Source organism: Leopardus geoffroyi, chromosome A1 (assembly GCF_018350155.1).
Source record: "Leopardus geoffroyi isolate Oge1 chromosome A1, O.geoffroyi_Oge1_pat1.0, whole genome shotgun sequence".
Taxonomy (NCBI): domain Eukaryota; kingdom Metazoa; phylum Chordata; class Mammalia; order Carnivora; family Felidae; genus Leopardus; species Leopardus geoffroyi.
In genome coordinates this window covers 4,884,839-4,909,650 of record NC_059326.1, presented here as the reverse complement: position 1 = coordinate 4,909,650, position 24,812 = coordinate 4,884,839, and the positions used below count along the sequence as shown (strand labels likewise).

General features: G+C 46.7%; 1 protein-coding gene across 2 annotated transcripts; it reads left to right on the top strand.

Moving 5' to 3' along the window:
- Positions 1-1,532: 1,532 nt before the first annotated feature.
- Positions 1,533-12,105, top strand: AMER2 (APC membrane recruitment protein 2). 2 transcript variants are annotated; one of them, XM_045457619.1, is made up of 2 exons: positions 1,533-3,277; positions 3,656-12,105. In XM_045457619.1, exons 1-2 carry the CDS (start codon positions 2,392-2,394, stop codon positions 4,549-4,551), a joined length of 1,782 nt encoding a protein of 593 aa, XP_045313575.1. In that variant the 5' UTR covers positions 1,533-2,391; the 3' UTR covers positions 4,552-12,105. The 2 variants fall into 2 exon arrangements, with proteins under 2 accessions (XP_045313575.1, XP_045313506.1); XM_045457550.1 differs by having other exon boundaries at positions 1,533-12,105.
- Positions 12,106-24,812: the final 12,707 nt, after the last annotated feature.

Genomic DNA, 24,812 nt, shown 5'->3' with positions numbered 1-24,812 from the left:
CTTGCTGGAGGCCTTTGGATGGTTCTGAGTGTGTTGCCTTCTGCCTCTGGGCCAAGTACTGAAGACTGCTTTGTCCCTTTGTTTTTGTTGGAGTCTCTGTGTCTCAAAGGGAACGATATCCATCCCAGAGTCCTGGCCACATTTTTCCAGGGGGACCCAAGGATTGTCATGCTAATGAAACTCAGATTGGAGTCCTGGGAGATCAGAGCTCTGCAGTAGATAAGCAGTCCACTTTCTCCCAGCGCCAGGCTTGGGGAGAGAGCAGGGGAGAGTTTGTATAGAGTGCTTCATTTTTCCCAGATTCCTGCCATGAACGCTTGTGGACGGACAGTTACGTCGTCGTAAGCCACCAGTCAGAGCAATTTCAGGATGCGTATAAAAGAACTGAGAAAGGTTTTCAACCGCCTTCCAAAGGCTGGTGGAGAAATAACACTTGCGTTTCGCTTTACAGACCTTCGTAGCTCTTCCCTCCCTGCGGTGATGTGAAACCTGATTCCTCATGGCAAGTGGGCAGTTAGAACTGGCAAAAGACCTGGGTCTTAATGTTACACCCTGTCCAGGAGAGACGTGTGCCAAGAATTGCAGAGACCCGGTTGGATTCAAACGCGAGAATGAAAACCTCTCCTGAATCCAAACTCCCTGCTCTTTAAATTTTACGAAACAGTGTTCTTGATGGAAATCAGTAGAAAAGGGCAAGGGTGCAACTAACAACCCCAAGGCCTAAATTCAAACCAACTGTGTTCCGTGCTATAGGAGCCGCAATGACCAACACGTCAGTAGTAAAACTGCGACTCCGACCCATAGAGAATGGAGTTTCGGGGTAAAATGCAAAGCTCATAAAAAAGGATGCTCGAGGGGCACCTGGGTGGCTCAGTCGGGCTCTTGATTTCGGCTCAGGTCGTGATCCCAGGGTTGTGGGACAGAGCCCCAAGCTGGCCTCCACGCTGGGTGGATTCTCTCTCTCTCTCCTTCTCCCTGTGTGCCTCCCCTGCTCAGCGAGTGTGAGGGCTCTCCTCCCCCCACCCCACCTGTCTGTCTCTAACAGCAACAACAACAACAAACAACAAAAATGAATCTCGAGATGATTAGGGGAAACATGGCTATTCACTTTGATGTAAACATTACATATTCCTAAATAATATTTATGAATAAATGGTATATAAGTATTATTACGTATTTATCACGTTCTTAAATAATATTAAATGTATATGTTATGTGTGTGTGTGCACATGCTTCTCCACATTTCTTCTTTTATTGCTAATAACCCCCCAGCCAGGATCACGGAATTAGGTGGGAAGGTTACAACATTAGCAGTCACCTTCCAAGTCAGACTGAAGAGAAGGTCCCCAGATTGGGCGGTTCTCTGGGGCAAGGTTTTCCTCTCCCCAGATCATGTGGGTTGGAGCAGCCACAGAGACTCTTGGGCCCTCAGGGATGCTGCCAGGCTCTTCCCCGGCCGGAAGGGGGAGAGGGCTGCAGGAAGGCCTGGGGGTGTTGAAGGGGACGGGGTGGGGGGACAGGAGTAAAGCTCGTGTCCTGCGGAATGAAAAAGAAGGCGGCAGGCCCTGGCCTCCGAGGACCACCTGTGGACCTGAGATTCTCAAATAGGGTGTCCCACTCTGCGCTCATCCGCCATGGCCCAGTGCGGGCCAGGCAGTGGCTCCCGTGGCCCGAGCCCCAGGAGCGGGAGTCTGAGATACAAATCTACGGCTGTCCCTAAGGACCAGTCCACGTCCCCCCTGCAGAACTGTTGCACTTTCCTTGCGGAGCGTTGCTACTTGGTATTCGACGGAGGGCTGGCGTTTTTGCGGCCAGAATCAGAACCGCAATAGCGAGGATTCCACCTCCACCTGCAGATTTGTGCTGAGCGGCGGGCGAGCCGCAGAGGCGAACAGACGCGCTGCCTGCCTGCTGCTGCCTGGGGCCCAACCGGTAGGGCCAGACACGACAGGCTGGGGGCAAGACACACACACACACACACACACACACACACACACACACACACACACACAGACTCATGAGGCCCGGGACAGGCGCGGAGAGGAGGAACCATTTTGCTGGGTCGAATTTTCGCGTTTCTTTGTCCGTGTCGGGGGCGTTCCGTGATCCACGACCGGGCTTGCGGAAGGAGCATCTCTAGAGGACGACCGCGAGGGCGGCGGGCAACATTGGCCGGGATCCGAGCGCCACCATGACGCCTGCCGGGTGCGCAGCCGGCTCGGGGCCCCGTCGCCTGCCCCCGCCGCACACACGCGCCGCGCCGGATCCGAAGCGGGCTGGGGAGTTATGTAAGCCCCTGGCGGGAGGGGAGAGGGTCTTTGATGTGTGCGTCTCTCGCGGCGGCGGCGGCGGCGGCGGCGGCGGCGGCGGCGGCTCGAGCGGCTCAGGTTGATGCAGAACCCGATGACAGGGGCCTGGCGCGAGCGCACGGCTGACGAAAGCGGCTTAGCCCGCTCGGTTTCCATGGCGACGAGCGGGCGCGGCGGCGGCGGCGGCGGCGGCGGCGGCGGCGACCGCGCGTCCGCGGGGGGCTGCAGGAGGAAGGCGGCGGCCGCGGCCGGGACCCTCGCGGCAGACATGGACTCGCACTGCGACTGTGCCGCCGAGACGCCGGCCGCCGAGCAGCCGTCGGGCAGGATCAACAAGGCCGCGTTCAAGTTGTTCAGGAAGAGGAAATCGGGCGGCGCGATGCCCAGCATTTTCGGGGTCAAAAACAAAGGGGACGCGAAAGGCTCGGGTCCGACGGGGATGGCGAGGAGCCGGACCCACGACGGCCTGGCCGAGGTGCTGGTGCTGGAGAGCGGCAAGAAGGAGGAGCCGCGCGGCGGCGGCGGCGGGGGCGGCGGGGGTCGGCCGGGCGCGGCGGCGGCGGCGGCGGCGGCGGCGGCGGCGGGGGGCGCCCCCAGGGCGGCGGGCCCCGGCGGGGGCTCCGCGGCCCCCAGCGCCGTGGCCAAGTCGCACAGCTTCTTCTCCCTGCTGAGGAAGAACGGGCGGCCGGACAGCGGCCGGGGCGAGCCCGCGGACGCGAGCAGGGCCGGCGGCAAACAAAAGAGGGGGCTCAAGGGGCTCTTCAGCAGCATGCGCTGGCCCAGGAAGGACAAGCGGGCCAAGGCGGAGGCCAAGGGCGAGCGCGCGGGGGCGCCGGGCGGCCTGGTCCTGCCGGGCTCGCTCACCGCCAGCCTGGAGTGCGTCAAGGAGGAGACGCCCGCGCCCGCGCCCGCGCCCGCGCGCCAGCCGGAGCAGCCGCGCGGGGACGCGCCGCCAGAGCCAGCAGCAGGTGAGCCCGGAGGGGGGCAGCCGGGGCCGGCCCCCGCCGCTCGCGCCCCCGCGCCGGACCGCCGACGGGCCCCCGGCCCCGCCGCGCCTCGGGCCGAGGGCGCCCGGGGAGAGGACGCCGCGGGGCACCGGCGCGCCGAGGAGCCCCGGGCACCCCCGGAGCCGGGCGCGGGGGAGGAGGCGCACACGGCCGAGGATGCCTGCAGGACAGGTGACGCTCCGGCACCGCCCGTCCCCCTGCTCGACGCGGAGTGCGGCGGCCGGGCGGCGGCCGCCCCCGACCCTTCCTCTGTCGATCCGCCCTCAGACCCGTCGGCCGATCGTATTTGTTTGATGTTTTCTGACGTGACTTCACTGAAAAGCTTTGACTCTCTTACAGGCTGCGGAGATATTATTGCAGACCCGGAGGACGAGGCGGGTCCCAGCTGCGACAAGCATGCCCCCGGGCCTGGCAAGCCAGTCCTGTCTAAAAAGAACCCCGGCGTGGTGGCCTACCAGGGCGGAGGGGAGGAGATGGCGAGCCCGGACGAGCTGGACGACACCTATCTCCAGGAGTTCTGGGACATGCTGTCGCAGACCGAGGACCAGGGACGAGGGCCCCAGGAGGCAGCGGCCACGGCGGCGGCGGCCACGGCGGCGGCGGCGGCGGCCCTGGACGCCCAGGTGGGGCCGGAGACCCCCAAAGACGCCAGGTGCGCAGAAGGGGCCAAGGACGTGCCGTTGGGCAAGCACCGGAGGCTCAACCGGGTTCCCATGGAGCTCCATCCCAAGGAGGAGCCCAAACCCCCGGAGAAGGAGCAGCAGGAGGGCGTCCCCAACAGCGACGAGGGCTACTGGGATTCCACCACTCCGGGCCCGGAGGAGGACAGCGCCGGCGGCGGCAGCGGCAGGAAGGCGGCCATCCCCCGGGATAGCTACAGCGGGGACGCGCTCTACGACCTCTACTCCGATCCGGATGCGGGCCCGGCCGTCGTCCCCGCCAGCGAGGAGACGGCCTGCTTGTCCCGGTTAAAGCCCGTGTCCCCGGTCACCATCACCTGCCCGCTGCGCACACCAGGCAGCCTGCTGAAGGACTCTAAAATCCCCATCAGCATCAAGCACCTCGCGAACCTCCCGTCCAGCCATCCCGTAGCGCACCAGCAACCGGTCAGGAGTGAGATGCCCAGAACAAAAATCCCGGTTTCCAAAGTGCTGGTCCGCAGGGTCAGCAACAGGGGCTTGGCTGGGACCACCATCCGGGCAGCGGCGTGCCACGACACTGCCAAAAAGTTGTGAGGTCTCCGAGGCCGACGTGCATGGACCACACGTCAAGGAATACAACTTTCCCTGGGAACCACTGAAATAAGCTTTGCTTCCCCCTAAACGGAGGCTCTTAGGACCGTCCCTGCTCCAGAGCCTAGACCCAGGAGGTCCCTGTGCGGCCAGCAGGGGCAGCAGGATACAGCGTGGAGGGGGTGCTACACATGGGATTCTCCTCTCAAGATAAGTTTCCTGAGAATTATTTTCAAGCGCTTTTAATTTTTTTACCTTTAAAAACAAAAAATCTTTGGTTTTCCTTTTTTTTGCTTTGATGCGCTCAACACTTGGAAGTCACCTTTACTTGCCTTTGCAGAAAACAGGACTTAACCAAACACACCTAAGTAAGCGTCACGCCGTGATACTTGGCCGTGCCAGGCAGGGTGCAAAGAGGGCCTGGAGGAACCACTGCCAACCCCAGGGGAGCCCCTCCTCTCCCAAGACACCTTCCTTCCTTCCTTCCTTCCTTCCTTCTTTTCCTTTTTCTTTCCAGGAAAAAAGAGAGAGAGGGAGAGATTGAAAGAAAGAAAGAAAGAAAGAAAGAAAGAAAGAAAGAAAGAAAGAAAGAAAGAGAAAAGAAAAAAAGACCCTTCGCCGTACCACTGTGTGGGAAACACCCCCAAAGCTGAAAGGGTCTGGTCTTCACCTGATGAGCAGAGGGGATCAGTGAATGGCAGAAAATTTGCCTGCTTTCAGTTGCCTACTTTCAGTATGCAAATAGGTCACTATGTACCACCAGGACCATAAAGGAGCACTTTGGTTTGCTTGGTTGAGATCATTTGTTTGGGGAGAAGTAAAGAGCTCAACGGAGCAGGATTTCTTTTTTTCTTTCTTTCTTTCTTTCTTTCTTTCTTTCTTTCTTTCTTTCTTTCTTTCTTTCTTTCTCTCTTTTTCTTTCCCACCCAGTGAAGAAATTAGGATCAGGGAAAGATTTCACTAAAATGCCAAGAGACACAGTATTTTAGCATTTATAATCTGTAACCTTTTCAGTTTATCCAGCTGTTAACATTTTATAATCTATCAGTAACCTCGAATTTAAAATCTGGTTTTATAACTAGTTATGGTAACTGTCCCTGGACTATTGATGTTCTTTTCTGTACTGTAACCTAAAGCAATTCTGTTTTTGTTTTATATGGGTTCTCTGGCTCTCAATGCAGGGGTAAAAAAAAAAAAAAAAAGAAAGAAAGAAAAAAAGAAAAGTCTGTTGTGTTGACCTCCCAGAGGAATGGTTCTGTCTTGTCTTGGGTAAGAGACTATTTATCAGAGATTTTTACCTTGGTTATAAAAATTTTGGATTCCACCATTCTACAATATAGGGAGTCCCAAATGAGGAACATATAAAGAAAAAACAAGAGAAAAACACAATTTTTCATGTTAGTTGACTTTTGCTTTATGGACTTGTGATTGGGACAGGTATGTTCAGAATATGACGCTGGCAAGCATATGTATCATAAACATTCTATGCCAAGATTTTTTTTTTTTTTTTGAAAAGTGGCTTCCTTATATGTATGTTTCCTATTATTTTAGATGAAACATTTATTTCAGAACAGGTTACCATATGCCTGGATACTTTGAGTGATTAACTGAAGCAGCTCCTAGAACGCTATTAGCCTCTAATGATTATGTAATATCCTCTGTGAAATGCTCTTCAGTGTGTGTAATGAAAAGACCAGAGCTCCTACTAGGAGTTGATTCATGGTGTCAGGACGACTAGATAGTCTCCAGCAAAACTACATGCATGTGAACGGCATAACATTCATACACTATATGAGCTATATAGCTCCCATCTTCCAGAGAGATTGCCTAAGTAATGAACTGATGATACATGTTTTTAAAGCTTGTGTTCTGTTTCATAAAGGAAAGAAAGAGGCAAGCTAAGTATATGGAAACCTATTTCAACAGTACGAAAGGAACGAAATAAACAGACATCAAAGGAAAACAAGTTGGAGCCAGTAGCAGAAAGCAGATTGTTCCCATTTTAAATTTGCAGTGATTCAATTGGACGAGGTGGTAGAGATTTGTTGAATTTCTTTATTAGTCAGATTACTGGCTTTTATTGCATTGTGTCAGATCCTTAATGTCATTTCAAAGTACTGTTTTAATATTTAATTTCCTTCCATAGATGAGGTCCTATAATCAGACATAGCCTTAAGCACTCTGAACCCACCACCAGGAATTCATAAAGCCACTCGCACGCACACGTGCTGATGCACTCAACTGTGCACAAACACACACACAAAGGCATCTACTGCACACTTGGAAATATTTTACACATTCTGCCTTGAGAAAGGGATTTAAATTTGATTTCACCCCGGTAGTGCTAGTTAGACTCCAGCTGCATTCATTCCCCCCCCAGCGAATGTAAAGAACGTAAATTTCTTTCCTAGCCGTAAAACAAAGGATCTTGATTTTCTTCTCGTGCATTTGCTTGTGAGGGTTGTAGTCTCCTCTGTGTGAATCCATGACAAAAGTTCTGTTTGTTCATTTGTTCAACTGTACAGGAAAGTTAAGTGTACCTGAAGTACTGATGAGAATATTGTAACAGTAAAGGCAATCTATTGATAAATCTCTTTTATAAGCACTGGGACAAACTATTTTTGCTTTCACAGTTCTGGGACTCCTTTCTCCAATTCCACCACGATGCTGTGTCTTCTTTTATAAGTAAAGGAAAGTGTCAGCAAAGTTTACCTTCATTTTCTCTTGCCTGGCAATTAACCAGTTATGCAAGATGTAAAATATTTTCTCTTTTTTTTCTTTTTTTCCCGTATGTTTTCCATTAAAAAAACAAAACAAAACCTCTATATCTTTAAGAATTCCACCCACGCCAGTCAAAATGAAGGATGCAGGCAATTAATTAAATGGCCTCAGTAGCTTGATGGGAAATCAGCACCAATGCAGGAAGCCTGGATCCTAACCTTGTCCACCTATAGGCAAGGAATCATAGTTGCTTTTTTTGTGCCAAGGGCTACTTTCATTCATGTTCCTGGAGATTGAAGAGTTGGCTTTTTTTTTTTTTTTAGCATTTTAATAGATTTATATTCCAGTTATTATTATGCGTTTCCTAAATTGGCCATATTTGCTGTTTTTTTTTTTTTTTTAATGGGAAGGATTAAATGTGGGCTGATGATACCTTTGCTATGTTGTGTATGATTCTGAGATGCTTGGTTGATTAAGTCTGTTTAGTCAGAGAGCTGAACAAATTAGAGAGGAGAAAGTCAAATCAATTGTTGGCCCTGCATTTATCAGTGAGTTTAATGGCTCTGCACAAAGACAGCCTGACTTTAATGTCTACATCACACAATGTGACTTGAACTACTCTGGCATCAGTTCTAATGGCAGTTGGATGCTTTTATTCTTCCATTAGCACTGACCGGGAGAAATTTTACTATAGCATTTTCGATAATTGCAAGAGGAAATAGATTTTTATTATTTCACCTAATAACAACAATGACATATAGGACATTAAGGGCTTCCTTTAGATACGTTTTCCACAAATTATCTGCCTATGTAAATACAAAACGTTTCACGTTGATGAATGTGACGTTTTACGGAGTTTTAAGGGTTTCTTCATTCATCTCAGAAGTAAGTTTTGAAGTATTTGCACTTAAATGAATAATATTCAAAGTACCCTTTGCTTACACGGTTACCAAGGTAAAAAGGCTATGTTAGATATCAAGGTTTCTTATACGGATCTGAGTTTTCATTCCTTACATCTTTGTCAGATTAGTCTTCAGAGACTTTTTACCATTCACTTTGTGTGCAGAGATTAATTAAAACAGCTTTCTCCCCGCCCTCTCCGTACCCGCCATGTTTACTTGGTGCCCTCAGATGGCAGTAAGGGGACACTTCTCGCGAGGGTGGAGTGTTTTGACACTTGCGTAGTGGAACACATTTCCTGAGGGTAGTCGTTCCAGATTTCTCCCCTGAATGATGACAATCTGGCCTTGGTCCCCTGTGCTCCGTTTCTACTGAGGCGTGTTCCAATATATTTGCATAGACTTTGTGCTCATTCTTCAGCAACTAATCATTCTTAAGAAACTAATTAAAGAATTTTATACTCTTAAACGTAAGGAGAAAGCATCACAGTTGCCTCCTCTCACCAGTGGCAATGGCTGGTTTAAAGTACCCGAATGAAGTAACAGGAGGAACCCAAATACCCCGGCCCTACCCGTTTCCCTCCGTCCTCTCCAGGCAGCCCAAGGGATGAACAACATAGTTCCTATTCGTGGAAACTCGGCCTTAGGAATTTTTGATTCCCCACGCACAAATATGCATGACAGCTTGGGACCACACGCTAGCATGGCCGACTGGTGACATATAGACCTGTGTGGGAAAGCAAGAGGCAAGCGTTTGCTTCACAGAAAGACGTGTCTGTAACATGGTCAGGTGGTAAGTGTGGTTCCCCCTCAAGGGCGGTCAGCGTCTGGCTCTGAGCATCTCCTGACGGCTGGCATAAATTGCTTCTCACAGCCTTTGCACTGTGCTGATGATATAAAGGAGTCAGCTTCTTGCAAGAACAGTCCACTTCTAAGGAATGTTTTTCTTTCACTGCAGAGAATGCTTTCAAGGAGCGATTCACAATGATAGTTTCATGATTACGGAAAGGAGTCCCTTCTCAAACTGAAAGAGGACAGATTAAAATGGCCACGAAGCCTCCGGAACTGAAACTGGGCGCATTTTATGAGCGATAAGTACTTAAATTCAAAGCAACCTGTATTCGTGGGGCATATACTGTATCGGATACTTCATAGAACCCCCTTCAGTTTGGAGTTCACACGTAGCCGTCCCGTGGTGGGACTTTCTTAACAGTCCCTAAAGACGTCTTTCTTTTATCGAGGGCTAGGCAATATTCCTCCCCTCGTGTGCCATCTTTCATTCCTGCTTTTTGTTTGTTTCCATCCCATTCCATCTTTACCCCTCCCCCTTCCCTTCTTCCCCTTTCTTTTCCCCTAGTGTCTGGGACAGGAATATAAAGTCTTCACTAACTTAGGGTGACACAAGAGCTAAAAACTACTTCGTGGCATGACCGGCTCACTTCCAATAGAAAAAAAAAAAAAGCCAACCCAAGCCATAAAGCTGAAAATTGGTTTTGCGTCTGAGACGATGGTGCTCCCATCACTGGCAGAGAGACGGGGCACTGTTGTGCAGTTAACGGGCAAACGCTCTGCTTTCTTTTTTTTGACGGTATCCTCTCTTTCTCGGGTTTAACATCAAAACTATAGACAGAAATCTCTTCTGTTGTCCTGGCAATACTTCTTCCCTGTAGGATTTCAGTCATTCCAGGCACGTTGCACGTGGTTTTCTATCATCAACCCAGCCCAGGCTTGCTCTGGGTGTTCCGTGTGGTTTGTTTAAGTAGGAACTAGCTGAGCGATCCCTCGCCTCGATACAATTCTGGACTTCAGAGACAAGCCCCTGGCTCTTTCAAAAGTAGCGCATCCTACCTTCTGTCTGTGGCCATTGAATTCTGGCGCCTATTTTCTGATTCACTAATTCATTCAACTGATATTTACTGAAGACCTAGAAAGTCAGCCACCGTGAATTCGAGGGTTGTATATGGAAGTAAAACAACTAACATATACCATGTGTCGACTCTGTGCCGGGACGATCCTCTGTGCATTGTTATCGCCACGGTCCACAAGAACCGTGCAGGGTGGGTATTAGCTCCATCCTGCAGAGGAAGGAAATAATGCGCGCAAAGGTGAGACACCTTGTCCAGAGTCGCCCATTTCATACGTAATGCACAGGATTTGAATGAGAAACCTAACTCTATAGCTCCTGCTTTAATTACACATCTTCTTTTTTAGCCATATGATTCCATTTTTGTATAAGTCGTTTTAAGTAAGAAACTGATCAAAGTTCTGAACTGTGAGAGCCAAACCAGATTTTTATAATTGTGGATACCATTCAACCGATGACTATTCTATTTGAGTTAAAAGTGAACTTGTTTTGGTTTTTTGGGTTTTTGGTTTTTAATTCTTTGATGGCTTTTATACATGCAAGTCTAAAAGATCTCAGAGTCTAGCAGGTTTTTTCCTCACCTGGGCCAGTCAAAATTGTGGACTATATTCCCCAGTTATTCTCGAGTTACACACAAGCAGGTCTGCCTACAGATTTTGTAATCTGCTGTCTGTTTTGTCAGTAACAAAACCAAAAACCATTTCAGTAGTGAACCCAGCGGGTTGCAAGCTGAGTTTTCTTCCACTCCGCTTCTGTTAATACTCCTGTATTTAGGGACAATCCATTTGAAATTGTAACATGGTCACAATTAACAAGGTTATTTTACTAATCGATGACCTGCCTACGCTTGGCGAGATGCTTTTAAAATGGATTTTAGACCTCGTATTAATAAGATGTAATGAAGAGTTCGGTGACAGGTGGTCATTCTATTGAATCGTCAACTGGGGTCCTTTTTGGTAACTACTCAATAATTGGTAGAGTAACTTTCTGCTTTGTGTGGGAAGATAATATTTTTAATAAAATACAGCCTAGGTGACTGGCTATCAGAGACATATTAAACTTTCTCAGATACCTACCAGGATCATCTAATAAGCTAAAGCAGAGATACTAAAAATACCTGGTCAAACCGCATAGGGGCATAGAGCAGACACACAGCAAATCCTTGTGACATGCCATGCGATGGCCCTAGGCAGCCTAAAGGAATTAGTAAGCCTTCTCAGATATCTACACTGCAACCATTTATCCCCCACTGCACAGTTATTTCTAAAGAAAGGAAGAGAAATGCTAACAAAGTAATAGATGACATTGTTACTGCTTCTAGGATGAAGTGAACTGAATGCGAAGGATCCGAGAGTGGCCGTTCTATCAAGAACGTCAGGGAAAATGGTTTTGACGCTATAGGCAAAGTAAATTTTTGTCATTTTTACTTGACTCCAGCTCTCTGCCGGGCTCAGTGCTAACTTCAGGTTTTGACCAAGTTATTTATATGAAATATCTCAGTGTACCATAGGGAATTGCAGGTTCTTTGAAAATAATGACAAAGAAGACCCAAATGAGAAATTCCATCTCTATAATTAGTTTTCCTGAAAGTCAGGCATGTCTTTGAGGACAAGCTTTTGGCTGTATTATTTTTGTGCACAGGAGGAAAATGGTTAGTAGGTTTATAGATATTATTTTTATAATAGAATCTTAAGTCCCCCCCAAAACATCAAAAATTGTCTTCTAGAACTACTCTATGTTTTTAAAACTTGTTTTACAAGAGGATTCCAGATAGCAATAGGATCTTTTCTCCTTCCTCCAATGACTTAATGGGATAAATGAACCAATGTTTATATTTTTAAGCCTGTAAATATTTTATTTTGGGTATTTTGTATATTTGTTGATATAATTCCATTTTGTGCATATGTATCATTGTGCATGTTGCTGTTTTTGATAGCCACTCTTTTAATGAATGTAAGAAGCTTGAGCTAATAGCACTTTTCTTGTTTCATTCAAACATCTTAAAATGAAAATACAACACTGCCATTTTAACTGTTGTGTTCAATTCAGCCAATAAATTTTGTTGCTCCTTTACATTTAAAGTGAATTCTGTAGGTTATTTTTTTCGGGATGAATCTTATTTCCACCCTTTTCAGTTTTTAGAACTGATGCGAATGATGGTAATGGCAGCGTGATGTGTGTGTGTGTGTGTGCATGTGCGTGAAATTGGTGGAAAAAACTGACAGTGGGCCCGTATTTCTTTTCACACTTTGTAAACAAGTGAAAAACTGTTGTTTGCCTTTCGAAAGCCTTGTTATTCTGACGTGGATCTGATCTCTGAGCCTTTTGCTCAGAAAATCTCCATTTCTCATAAGCACACATGAGGCCGGCTAATCTGCTGTGACTGTTAGGACCAACCAACTGGAGGCTTTTTTTTTTTTTTAACGTTTTTTTTTTAATGTTTTTATTTATTTTTGAGACAGAGACAGAGCATGAGCAGGGGAGGGGCAGAGAGAGAGGGAGACACAGAATCGGAAGCGGGCTCCAGGCTCCGAGCTGTCAGCACAGAGCCTGACGCGGGGCTTGAACTCACAAACCGCGAGATCATGACCTGAGCTGAAGTCAGACGCTTAACCGACTGAGGCACCCAGGCGCCCCGACTGGAGTCTTTTAAAGAGTTGTTTTCTGGTTTTTATTTTGTTCTGTTTTTTGGAGGGGGGTGGGGGGTGTTAAAAAACAAAATTCAACTGAGTGAATTTGAAGATCGAATTGGCTTCATTAAGCAATTTGTGAATTAGGCAGCACTCCCTCCCAGCAAGTAGAGAGACGCTCTGAGCAGTTGTACAAAATAGAGGGTTTTTATAGGAAGGATCGTGGGGCAAAGAGTTATTATTAATAAGAGAAATAAAAAAGGATTATTTCAGGGGCGCCTGGGTGGCTCAGTCGGTTAAGCGTCTGACTTCGGCTCAGGTCATGATCTCACGGTTCATGAGTTCGAGCTCCACGTCGGGCTCTGCGCTGACAGCTCGGAGCCTGGAGCCCGCTTCGGATTCTGTGTCTCGTTCTGTCTCTCTGCCCCTCCCCTGCTTGTGCTTTCTCTCTCTCTCTCTCTTTCAAAAATAAATAAACATTAAAAAAAGCATTTATAAAAATTAAACTTTCATGAGCTGGAGTTGAACAGAGAACTTGCTTTTATGTGCATAGAGATAAATACGGATTTCTTGGATTGGGAATGAGGTATGGAGTGGTGCAGGATGCTTATATACAAACAAGCAAACAGAAGGGAGTAGAGGTGGTCTGAAGCGTGATCTTCTGAGACAGGTTATTCTGAAATGAAAAGCCTACCTATAATTAGGAGAGACTAAGGGGAAAAGCCTAGTCTTTGTGGAAGAAATCAAGGGCAGTAGCTGAGCTGGTTGGAGTGTTGGCATCTAAAACAGCAGTGAACAGACACGATGGCACTGAAATCACGGCACTTCCCCCCACCCCTCCCCAGATACCAAACAAGGGGCTAGAAGAGAGAGAGAGACAGCAGCCATGATTGAAGGCAGGTGGCTGGGTGGTTGAGTACACACCCGCTTAGCGGAGAGAAATCATTGATGTGTTTAACACGGAAAAAAAAAAAAAAAAAGTAACTCTATGGGCTCGAGAGAAAATAATTTAAGTCAGAGAGCAATTGCCTCTACCATTTCAAGCCACGGACGCGCAAGGCCCATGTACTGAATCAGCCTCACTTGCTGAATACTTCTCATAGAGTGAGTATTGCTCTGCCCTGAGTGGGATGTGGGATTCTGGGATTTAATGATAGCACCATTTTCATGTGACAGAGCAGCCAGACTCAGAGAAACCCATCTGTTCTGACGCAGAGGGAGTAGTTGGCCACGCTAGACACACTGATAGATGTCAGTCTCCAATGTGGGCCTTCACAGGAGAGTTCTAAGAGCATACACGATTTCAGCCTTTCATGCTGTTTTCAACGCGTGGAGGACTTTCACCTGAAGGTTTAGAATCCCGAAGAAGCAACTGAACCAAAGGGGAGCGAAAACCTGTGTTTCAGAAGGAAGAGGTCAATGTCATAAAGAGAACAAAGCAATGGAAAACGGCCCTTGAATTTTTCTATCCCGCCATGCTTTATGCTCACAGACTCCTGCACCCTCCAGGACATGGCAGGTGCTCCTGAGCCAGCGGTCACATGGGGAAAGGGATATTCCCGAGAAAGGATAGAAGTCTGGGCAAAGACCAGGACCCAAAGCTACAGACACATTCCGTTTTCCTAGTTATCCCCCAGGTGGGAGGGGGTTCTCATTTTAGATCATTTAAGATTTTATGCTTTTCTGGCTTCTAGGTCTAAGATTTGAGAGCTTAATTTCCTTCTTAGCTCCTCAGATTTCTAGATTCCCTATACTCTGTATAAAAGTGGCCTTTTAGAAATAATTGAGAGTCCTTGATGGTTGTTCTCGGTGTCGGAAGCTGCCTCCACGTTGGCTTTGTTGCCCAGGTGGCATAGGAACTTACTAGGGGATTCTGGTTCTCTTGGGAAGCTCAAGGACAACTCTTGGCCAGGTCCTCCAGTGGTCCCACGTCTGATGCCACAGTCTAACTGCAGCTTTCCTCTGATGAAAAAGTTATATCCATTATATGTATCAGAAAATAGATTCATGTCATTTGGTTTAGTTAACAACCATCGACTACTTGCTGTGTTAGGTCCGTGCTCAGCTTGGTGGTATACACGAGTGAGACATAACACTCTCTGCTAAGGCCACTTAAAGCTTCCAGACAAACTCCCTGAGTACAAATCTCTGTCTTGGTGTCATTTCCTGGGGAATCTCAACCTCAGATATTATTTCCATTTTTCAATGAAAAAGTGAGGCTTAGAGATCTTACATGTTTCTGGCAATACAGAAATTTAGAGTTTTAAAATTTTCTTGTGCAGAACACTTTTAAAATGCCAATGTTTATTTTTATTTCTCTATATGCATATTGAGCTATCAAAAGAGGGAGGCCAGAAATCCCTGGATGTTACTACTGATTCCTGGAGGCCTAGAACTTTCAACTTTTGGTTCCAGGGCCTAAGAATGGACTGGGGACCATACAATAGGCAGTTGAATCCACAATCAGAGTGGATGAGCTGTTTTGTAGAACTTTTTGGTAATTGGAAGATCAAGCAGGCACAAAATCAGTAAGGATAAAGATTTGAGAAAGACTTTTGGACACATGTAATCTTGGAACAAACAATTGGAAAATCCACATTCTTTTCAAGTACAAATAAAACATTTATTAAAATTGGCTACATCCTAAGCAATGAAGTAAGTCTTAAAGCTTCTCCAAAAAAAAAAAAAAAAAATCAGTTACATGCAGAATATGTTCTTTTACTACAAGTATGCTAGAAATTAGTAGAGATAAGATAACTAAAACCACTCCATACGTTTGGGACAAATTTTAAATGTGCCTTTCAATACCTTGTGGATCAAAGAATAAATGAGAATGGATACTAGAAAACAATTAGAAGTGCGCAATCATGAAGACATTATATATTAAAACATGAAATATAGCCAAAGATTACTTAGAAGGAATTTAAAAGCCCAACATGCTTACATTTGAAAAGATAAAAGGCTGAGAATTAATGAGTTAAGGATCCATTTTAATCTAATGTAGGAAGTTGGAAAAAGAATAACAGAATAAACCCATAGAAAGTCTAAGTAAGAAGTAATATAACTTAGCAGAAAGTAACGAGACTGGAAACAAAGGTACTCTAAAGTGGATCAACAAATACAAAAATTGATTTTTTTTTTTTGTAAAACATTTATAGTATTTATCAGGAAAAAAGAGAAAGATTCAGAATGGGAAGATGGGCATAATTTCAGTTGTGGCATCGATAAAAAGAGAAAAAGTGCTATAAAGCTATGGCAATAACTTCAGCATTTAGACAATACATACAAATTCCAAAAAATATATAAATTGCCGAAAGTGGCTTGGGAAGAAATAGATAACATGAAAAGTCCTAAAACTGTTATAAAGACAAGGGAATCGGCAGTGAAAACTCTCCCGCCCCCTCCAGACAAAACAGTAAAACCAGATAGCAGAACCAATGTCCTACCAAACATCTAATGATCAGGTAACTCCAATCTGACACAATCTCTCTCTCTATTTTATTTTATTTTATTTTATATTTTTTAAACATTTATCCACTTTTGAGAGTGAGAGAGACAGAGCATGAGCAGGGAAGGGGCAGAGAGAGAGGGAGACACAGAATCCAAAGCAGGCTTCAGGCTCTGAGCCGTCAGCATAGGGCCCGACACGGGGCTTGAACTCACGAACCTCGAGATCATGACCTGAGCCCAAGTCAGACGCTTAACTGACTGAGCCACCCAGGCGCCCCTCTCTCTCTTTTTTAAAAAAGTTATTTATTTATTTATTTATTTATTTATTTATTTATTTATGTAGACAGGGTGTGCGTGAGCGGGGGAGGGGGCAGAGAGAGAGAATCTTTAGCAAGCTCCACGCTCAGTGCTCAGCATGGAGTCTGACGTGGGGCTCAATCCCACAACCCTGGGGTCGTGACCTGAGCTGAAACAAGAGTGGGACGTTCAACTGACTGAGCCACCCAGGTGTCCCTAACACAATCTCTTTAAGAGAAGGAAGAACCATTCGTAGAGGAGAATTAAAAATGTATCTCTATCATGGAATTCAACGTTTCCATATTAGATCAGAAAACTGCATCCAGGGGTGCCTGGGTGGCCCAATTGGTTGAATATCCGACTCTTGATTTCAGCTCGGGCATGATCCCAGGGTGGTGGGATAGAGCCCCCTGTGGGGCTCCACGCTGAGTGTGGAGTCTGCTTAAGATTCTCTCTCTGTCTCTCTCTGTCTCTCTGTCTCTCTGTCTCTCTCTGCCCCCCTCCCCCACTTTTGTGTGTGTGCGCTTTCTTTCTCTTTAATGAAACTTAGAAAAAGAAAACTGAATCTGGTAGTGTGTAAAACCAACACTCATCATATCAAGTTGGGTTTACTCCAGGAATGGAAATATGGTTCAACATTTTAAAAAAGTCTATTACTATAACTTGTCACATTAAAAGATTCAAGGAGAAGCATATGATATCTGAGAGCCGTAGATTCCCATGCCTGAAGGCACTTTTTAAAGTTCTTTAACAATTCTAGAATTTGGACACGTAATTCCTGTCATGTTCTTAAAGGATTCAAGCTACTCAGGACAATGGGGGTTCTTTAAACTTTCAACGTTTTGTCTCGTAACATTTTAAGCAATCGTCCATATTTCATCGAATCTAAGGTTCTACAGATGTACATTCTCTCATGTATCATAAAGGAAAAAACAATGCTGGCAATTCTAATTGTAAGATACCACTGATTCGAAGATGTACCCAGCTTTAGAGATGGAAAATTGTGTGAAAATATGCATCCTAGAATGGATCAAATATTGATGTATATATTAAAAGTTTTAAGAATAATATTCTTCACTTATCAGTGAAGGTTTATGTGAAAAAAGGCAGTTATCCAAATGTTGAGTCTACAGATACTAATATTTGGTGAAGAATGTATCAAACAGACCCAAGCAAGGTCTCAGTGTTTAGGAAAATTGCATATTCCTTTTTGTACAGAATTATACACTTTTCATGAAATGCACATGAAAAAACCCCTCACATGCACACAGGGTTATTTTTCAAGGCTCCCACTTTGAGGAAAACGAAGGCCCGTACATTTGACATCTTTGGCCCTTCCTTCATTTACCCGACCCTCCAAGGGGGCAGGCGAGAAGACGGGGATAATCTAAAAAGACCTTTCTCTGCTAGCCCCTCAGTGTTTCCCAGAAGACACCAATGTCTCCTAGATCTATGTCTTGTACTTACTTCCAGATGGCAATGTGTTTTTCTTAACAAGCTTCTAAATCTTTCTTTTGCCCATGGGACTGCATTGCAGAAGATTCTTGTCACATCTTGTTTTCTCAGTCTGGCACATATGCACCAGGTCTGATGCATGACCATACCCATCAATTTGTGCCTGCCTGGTGGGTGTGAGGGAGATTTCTTCTAAGTGGAGAGCCCCATCAAAGTCCAAATCCAACACTGTGTTCAAGAGAATATTGGTCTTCTGACAGTGACATCTCTCAGCCTTAAATAGGAATAAAAGGTGAAACCCTGGGTGCCTGGGTGGCTCAGTCGGTCAAGCAACTGACTTTTGATCTCAGCTCAGGTCTTGATTTCAGGGTCGTGAGTTCAGGCCCCACATTGGGCTCTGCACTGGGCACCAAGTCTACTTAAAAAAATAATAAAGAGGCGAAACCCTACTTGGGCTCCATTTTTTCTGATGGTCTAGAGTTTCCCCACCCCCAAGGACTTGCGTCTTTTTAATCCTTTCTCTTATGACTGTACATTTTGGTCTTACTCTCTCCTTCTTCCTGCCACCTTTGTTCTTTGTTCTCCTAATAACTTTCTCTCATATTGACATTTAGCTCAGAATTATATCTCCAACAATTCGTTTGTCCTCCTTTAGTGGAAAATCCATATAATACCTGATTTGTCCGGGAGGCTTATCCTGAGAGTCTTGTATCCATAAACCAGCGTTGTTAGGGGTTATAATAGGGTTTGTCTGATGTATGTTCTTGCTTCCTGAAAGATAACCTCGAAATCTTTGGAATTTCCTGGATGATAGGAGTGTCTTTGTTATTCGTGATGGGCCCCTTATCCACACCTAAGCTTACGCTAAGGAAGTGACTCAGGATGGGACCTGTTATGCCAGAGAGACCAACCATGTGATTAGAAGCCTGGGCCCTGAACCTTGTGACATCAGCCTGACCCCCCGCCCCCCCCACTTCCAGGGAGGGGAAGGAGACTGGAGATTTACTGAGTTCAACTTTGAAACCAATGATTTAATCAGTCGTGCCTATGTAATGAAACCCCAATAAAATCTCTGGACACAGAGGCTTCTCAGGGTAGCTTCCTGGTGGTAAACACATCATTGTTCTGGAAGAGATGACAACCCCAATTCCATGAGACAGGACACAGAGCTCTGTGTCTAGGACCCTCCAGACCTTGCCCTATGTGACTCTTCACTTGGCTGAGTCCTGATTTGTATCCTTTTTTAATAACTGTAATTGTAAGTACAGCATTTCCTGGGTTCCGGGAGTCATTCTAATGAATTATCCAACCTGAGGGGGTCTTGGGAACCCCCCAAACTGGTAGCCAATTGGTCAGAAGTGCAGGTGACCACACTTGCAGCAGGCATCTGAAATGAGGACAGTTGGGGACCATGCCCTTCACCTGTGGAATCTCTGCTGACTCCAAGTGACTAGCATCAGAATTAGACTGCAGTATTGCAGGGATGCAAGGCGGGGTGGGGGGAGGCCTAATTTATATCAGGCCCAAATAACACTTTTAAAAAGTTATTTTTGGGGGTGCCTGGGTGGTTCAGTCGGTTAAGCGTCCAACTTCAGCCCAGGTCATGATCTCATGGTTCGTGGTTTCGAGCCCCATATCGGACTCTCTACTGACAGCTTGGAGCCTGGAGCCTGCTTCGGATTCTGGGTCTCCCTCTCTCTGCCCCTCGCCCCTCTTGCTCTCTCTGTCTTTCTCTCTGTCTCCGTCTCTCTCTCTCAAAAATAAACATTTTTTCAAGAGTTATTTTTTGGGTGCACCTGGGTGGCTCACTCGGTGAAGTGACCGACTTTGGCTCAGGTCATGATCTCATGGTTTGTGGGTTCCAGCCCCGTTGGGCTCTGTGCTGACAGCTCAGAGTCTGGAGCCTGCTTCGGATTCTGTGTCTCCTCTCTCTGCCCCCCACTCCCACCCCACTCGTGTTCTGTCTCCGTCTCTCAAAAATAAATAAACGTTAAAAATTTTTTTAATGGGGCGCCTGGGTGGCGCAGTCGGTTAAGCGTCCGACTTCAGCCAGGTCACGATCTCGCGGTCCAGGAGTTCGAGCCCCGCGTCAGGCTCTGGGCTGATGGCTCCGAGCCTGGAGCCTGTTTCTGATTCTGTGTCTCCCTCTCTCTCTGCACCCCCCCCCCGCCCCGTTCATGCTCTGTCTCTCTCTGTCCCAAAAATAAATAAACGTTGAAAAAAAAATTTAAAAAAAAAAAATTTTTTTTTTAAAATACTTTTTGTGGGGCGCCTGGGTGGCTCAGTCGGTTAAGCGTCCGACTTCGGCTCAGGTCATGATCTCGCGGTCCGTGAGTTCGAGCCCCGCGTCGGGCTCTGGGCTGACGGCTCGGAACCCGGAGCCTGTTTCAGATTCTGTGTCTCCCTCTCTCTGACCCTCCCCCATTCATGCTCTGTCTCCCTCTGTCTCAAAAATAAATAAACATTAAAAAAAATTTTTTTTTAAATACTTTTTGTTATAGTAGCTATAAATAAATCGATACGAGTTATGAGTTAAAGTCTCACAACTTACACACACGCCCAATTGATCTACCAGCTACACTCGTTTCTGTTATTTTATGAGGCTATTTCTCTGAACCTTCAGAGTGACTTTTCCACTCCCTGCTTGTGGCTTTAACTGGATATTCTCAGAGGTATGCTTGGTGGCGCTGATCTCCTGTAGGGCCCAGAGTGGCTGGCCATACCCTGGTTGGGGGATCCACAGAGTGGCTCGGGCAGGGGGTAGAGAGCCTAACATCATCCCGAGGTATTCACGAACGGATGAAAAGCCTGGGACTCCCTGCAGGGCTGGAAAATGCAAGCAGGGGGATCCAGCGCCTGGAACCCCGTCTCTGCCGCTGCTGCCCACTCCATGGACGAAGGGTGGAGAGCAGGGGTGGGGGGAGTCTGTGTTGGAAAAGGGCAAGAAAGGGCTCCGCAGCCTAGGGGCAGCCCGGAGTGAGGCGAGGCAGGGCTCAGCGGGGCCCCGATCTCTGTCCCCCCACTTAGCAGGCTTCTGGCCAAGGGCACTTTCAGCGGACCCAGTGTCCTCCGAGGGACTGCTCGCATACGTGAGATCCGCCAGGGACAGCTGCCACTTGAGGGGCCATCGGCGGGTCCAAGTCCCGGTGGCTCTGAGGTCCATGTGCCCTGATCACAAAAACTTCAGAGTTGGTAGACCCTTTCAACTTAATTCCAACTGTTATAAATGTTTGAAAGGTTTGCAAAAACGGTTTTCAATTTTTTATCACCCATTTGGATGAACATGTTTCCTCCTGGATGGAGGCGATCAAGGGTTAGAAAAGGAGGGTGGGACCCTCTAAGGCTTAAAACCTTGAGAGGAAAGCCATGTACATGGGCAGGGAGCTCTGATTTCTCAGTGAAGTCCTTTAACAGAAGAGTCTTACAGAAAGGCAGTCTTAAATATTTTCTCTGATACTTCCTATCTCATTTTTCTTGACGTAACTGTGTGATGTGATATGAACAAAATGTAATGTTTTTACCAAGCCCCGTATAGTGGGTTGTCCCTGGCTCCCCTCGGGTTAGCCCCCCAGTGCTGCATAAATATCATTGTTTTCTATGAAGGCTGTGATAGGAAAAGCTTGGGGGCCCCTGCCCTTCACACGGTCATGAAGTCCCCAGACTCATGTGAGATTTACTGGTATTTTACGGAAACTCAGGACCATGACCAGTAATGACCAGTAATTTCAACTATCCTCCCTACTTGACATCAGGATAAATCTATTTATATTGTTTCCTTTCCCGAGAGCTGCTAGATAATCACAGCAAGAGCACTGACATAATAAACCTCAGTGGATTCTGGTGTGATAGGTAGTAGCAAACACGGGCTTAATACAAGATTAATACATTTTTAATTTAAAGTTTAAGAAATGTGTAATGTTTGTTTTTGAGAGAGAGAGAGAGAGAGAGAGAGAGAGAGAGAGAGCATGAACAGGGGAGGGGCAGAGAGAGGGAGACACAGAATCCGAAGCAGGCTCCAGGCTCTGAGCCGTCAGCTTGAGCTCACGGGGCTTGAACTCACGGACTGCGAGATCAAGACCTGAGCCGAAGTCGAATGCTTGTCCAACTGAGCCACCCAGGCTCCCGTCTACATTTTTAATTTAAAAAACTCAGAAGGTAATAAGTACAGTTGTGTTATGTTTCTAACATAAGGTAAGTGATCGCTGGGGTTACCTGGTCGTCTGGGTTTAAATAACATCCTTCAAATGGCGGGAGATCCAGTTAAGCAAGGATGTATTTTGGGGGAAAGCTCCTTCCGCCTGGTTCCACAGGGAGAATATACTTCACTGCAAAGTCTACCCCACCTGGAGGCGAACAGGGTTTTGGTGCTCCTCACCAGGCAGCCACTAGCTGGGAGACCTGGCAGCTGTTTCCATATTCCTTGGCCATTTGGGTTTCTTTTTCTATCCCCTGCCAGCTCCCATTTTCCTCTTCTCTCCCAGTCTCCTAGATGAACACGCTCTCCCACTATCCCCCATAGGCCGATAGGCCGGTTCAGGGGTTTCCCTAAACAGGTGTCTCCCTGATAGAAATCTGGTGCCAGCTATTAAAACAATTTCCCCACCCTTGCTGCCTAAGTAATTGAGAGAAAACAACAAAGGAGTGAAAGGGGGCTTTGTGGGGGGGGGGTCTTTCATAGACTGCTCAGGTGATCCTGCTAATAATGACTCAGGCCCGTGACCTTCTCTGAAGGTCTTGCCTGTGTGATTGCAGCCACCTCTCCAGGCCTGCATGGAAGCTGTCCCCCCGCCCACCCCAGTGACGGGACAGGGGTCCAGTAGCTCTGTTCCCTGGGCTGAATACGTGTGACTCTCCTGGCAGCCCCTGACTTCTTAGGTTTTAAATCCCTAGGCATAGGATTAATTCGTGTGAATTCATCAGCGTTCCCTCCAACAGGCACTGAAAATACAGTCATTTTAATTTGCACACTAACCCCATGAGATAAATGGGGTAGGGACAGGGTTGTCGGAACTAGAATTCCAGAACCGTTGAGCTGGAAGGGCTTGGAGGTTGTGTAGTCTAACCCCTTCCTTTCACAAATGAGGAAACTGAGGTCCGAGGAAGAGAAGTGATTTCCCCCTGGTGAGTGAGATGACGTGGTAAGGGAGGGGGCAGGTTTAAAGCCAGAGCTGAATGAAGTCAGCTCCTTGTCTGGTTCTCCTTTCCGGTGGTAGATGGAACGCAGAAGACCATTTCAGGCTTTTGCTATATGTCCGAGTAAGTCGCCCGCAATTCCTGGAAAGGGCGTTCTTAATTAAGGCTTGTGCAGGGGCTCCTGGGTGGCTCAGTGGGTTAAGTGTCCGACTTTGGCTCAGGTCATGATCTCGCGGTTTGTGAGTTCGAGCCCCGCGTCAGGCTCTGTGCTGATGCCTCGGAGCCTGGAGCCTGCTTTGGATTCTGTGTCTCCCTCTCTCTCTCCCCCTCCCCTGCTCATGCTCTGTCTCTGTCTCTAAAAAATAAATAAATGTTTAAAAAAATCTTAAAAACATTCAGGCTCGTGCAGAGGAGGATGGAAAGATAGAGGTTCAAGACAGATTCAGGAGGAACTAGCAATACTTGATGACCCATTGGATATGAAAGCAGAGAGAGATGACAGACAATTCAGAAATTTCTAATTTGTTGAAAGATAGCTAGTAATTACTTGAAATAGGGAATATTGAACAAAAAGCAAATGTTAAAGATGAGTTCATTCGAGGTGTGTTGAGTTGTGATGTTTTCAGGACCTTGAGATAAAAATGCCCTTTAAAGATAGGAAACTGGAGGGGCGCCTGGGTGGCTCAGTCAGTTGAGCATCCGACTTCGGCTCAGGTCATGATCTCACGGTTTGTGAGTTCAATTCCTGCATCAAGTTTGCTGCTATCAGCGTGGAACCTGCTTCGGATCCTCTGTCTCCCTCTCTCCTGCCCCTCCCCTGCTCACACACTCTCTCTCTCAAAAATAAATTAAAACATTAAAACGAAATAAAGAACCTGGATCTGGGTGGAGATCCTGCTTTGGATACTGACAGATAATACCAGGTCATAATGCATTTTTTCCTCTATCCCTGGAACACATTTAAAGAAACTGGTATTAAGGTAGTCACCTACTCAGATCTGTGTGCCTCCTTCCCAGAAGATAAGCTACACTAAGGGAAGAGAAAATACAACCCTGACAATTGCTCAAAATCATGCTTGCTGGGAATTAAGACAACTGAGATTAGACATGACCATTGAACCTTCCTTAGATGAGATAAATGAATAATTAAATATCTCAATTGAAGATCCCAAGGATCAAGAGGCCTGTTCCCGAAGAAGAAGAATAAATATATTTTAAAAAATATTCGCTTTGTGGGGGCCCCTGGGGGGCTCAGTCGGTTAAGTGACCGACTTTTGATTTCAGCTCAGGTCGTGATCTCATGGTTCGTGAGTTCAAGTCTGGAGCCCACTTGGGATTCTCTCTCCCTCTCTCTCTGCCCCTCCCCCCCTCAAAAAAATAAACAAACTTAAAAAAATTAAAAAATAACATTCCCTTTGTGGACAAAAATGTCTGTGTCCACCAACTGGGCAAAATAAACTGGATTATCTGACAGCGAACAGTTCCATTTTTAGTAGAGGACCAGAAGCACTGCGAGTCATTTCAGAATGTCGTTTAACATGTTTTTAAATAGGGGGGAAAAAAGACTGTGCCCTTCCTCCTTCTAAAAAATCCCTCTAAAAAAATTCCTTTCAAATGCACTGTTTTTGTTTTGTTTTGAGAGAGAGGGCACAAGTGCGTGAGGGGCAGAGAGAGAGAGAGAGAGAATCCCACAAGAGGCAGATGGATGGGGGGAGAGAGAAGGAGAGAGAGAGAGAGAGAAGCAGGGCTCACCCAAAGCAGGGCTCAAACTCATGAAGCGTGAGATCAAGACCTGATCTGAAGTCAGATGCTTAA

Coding starts and splice junctions, on each gene's coding strand:
- AMER2 (XM_045457550.1), top strand. CDS start 2,392: ATGCAGAACCCGATGACAGGGGCCTGGCGCGAGCGCACGGCTGACGAA.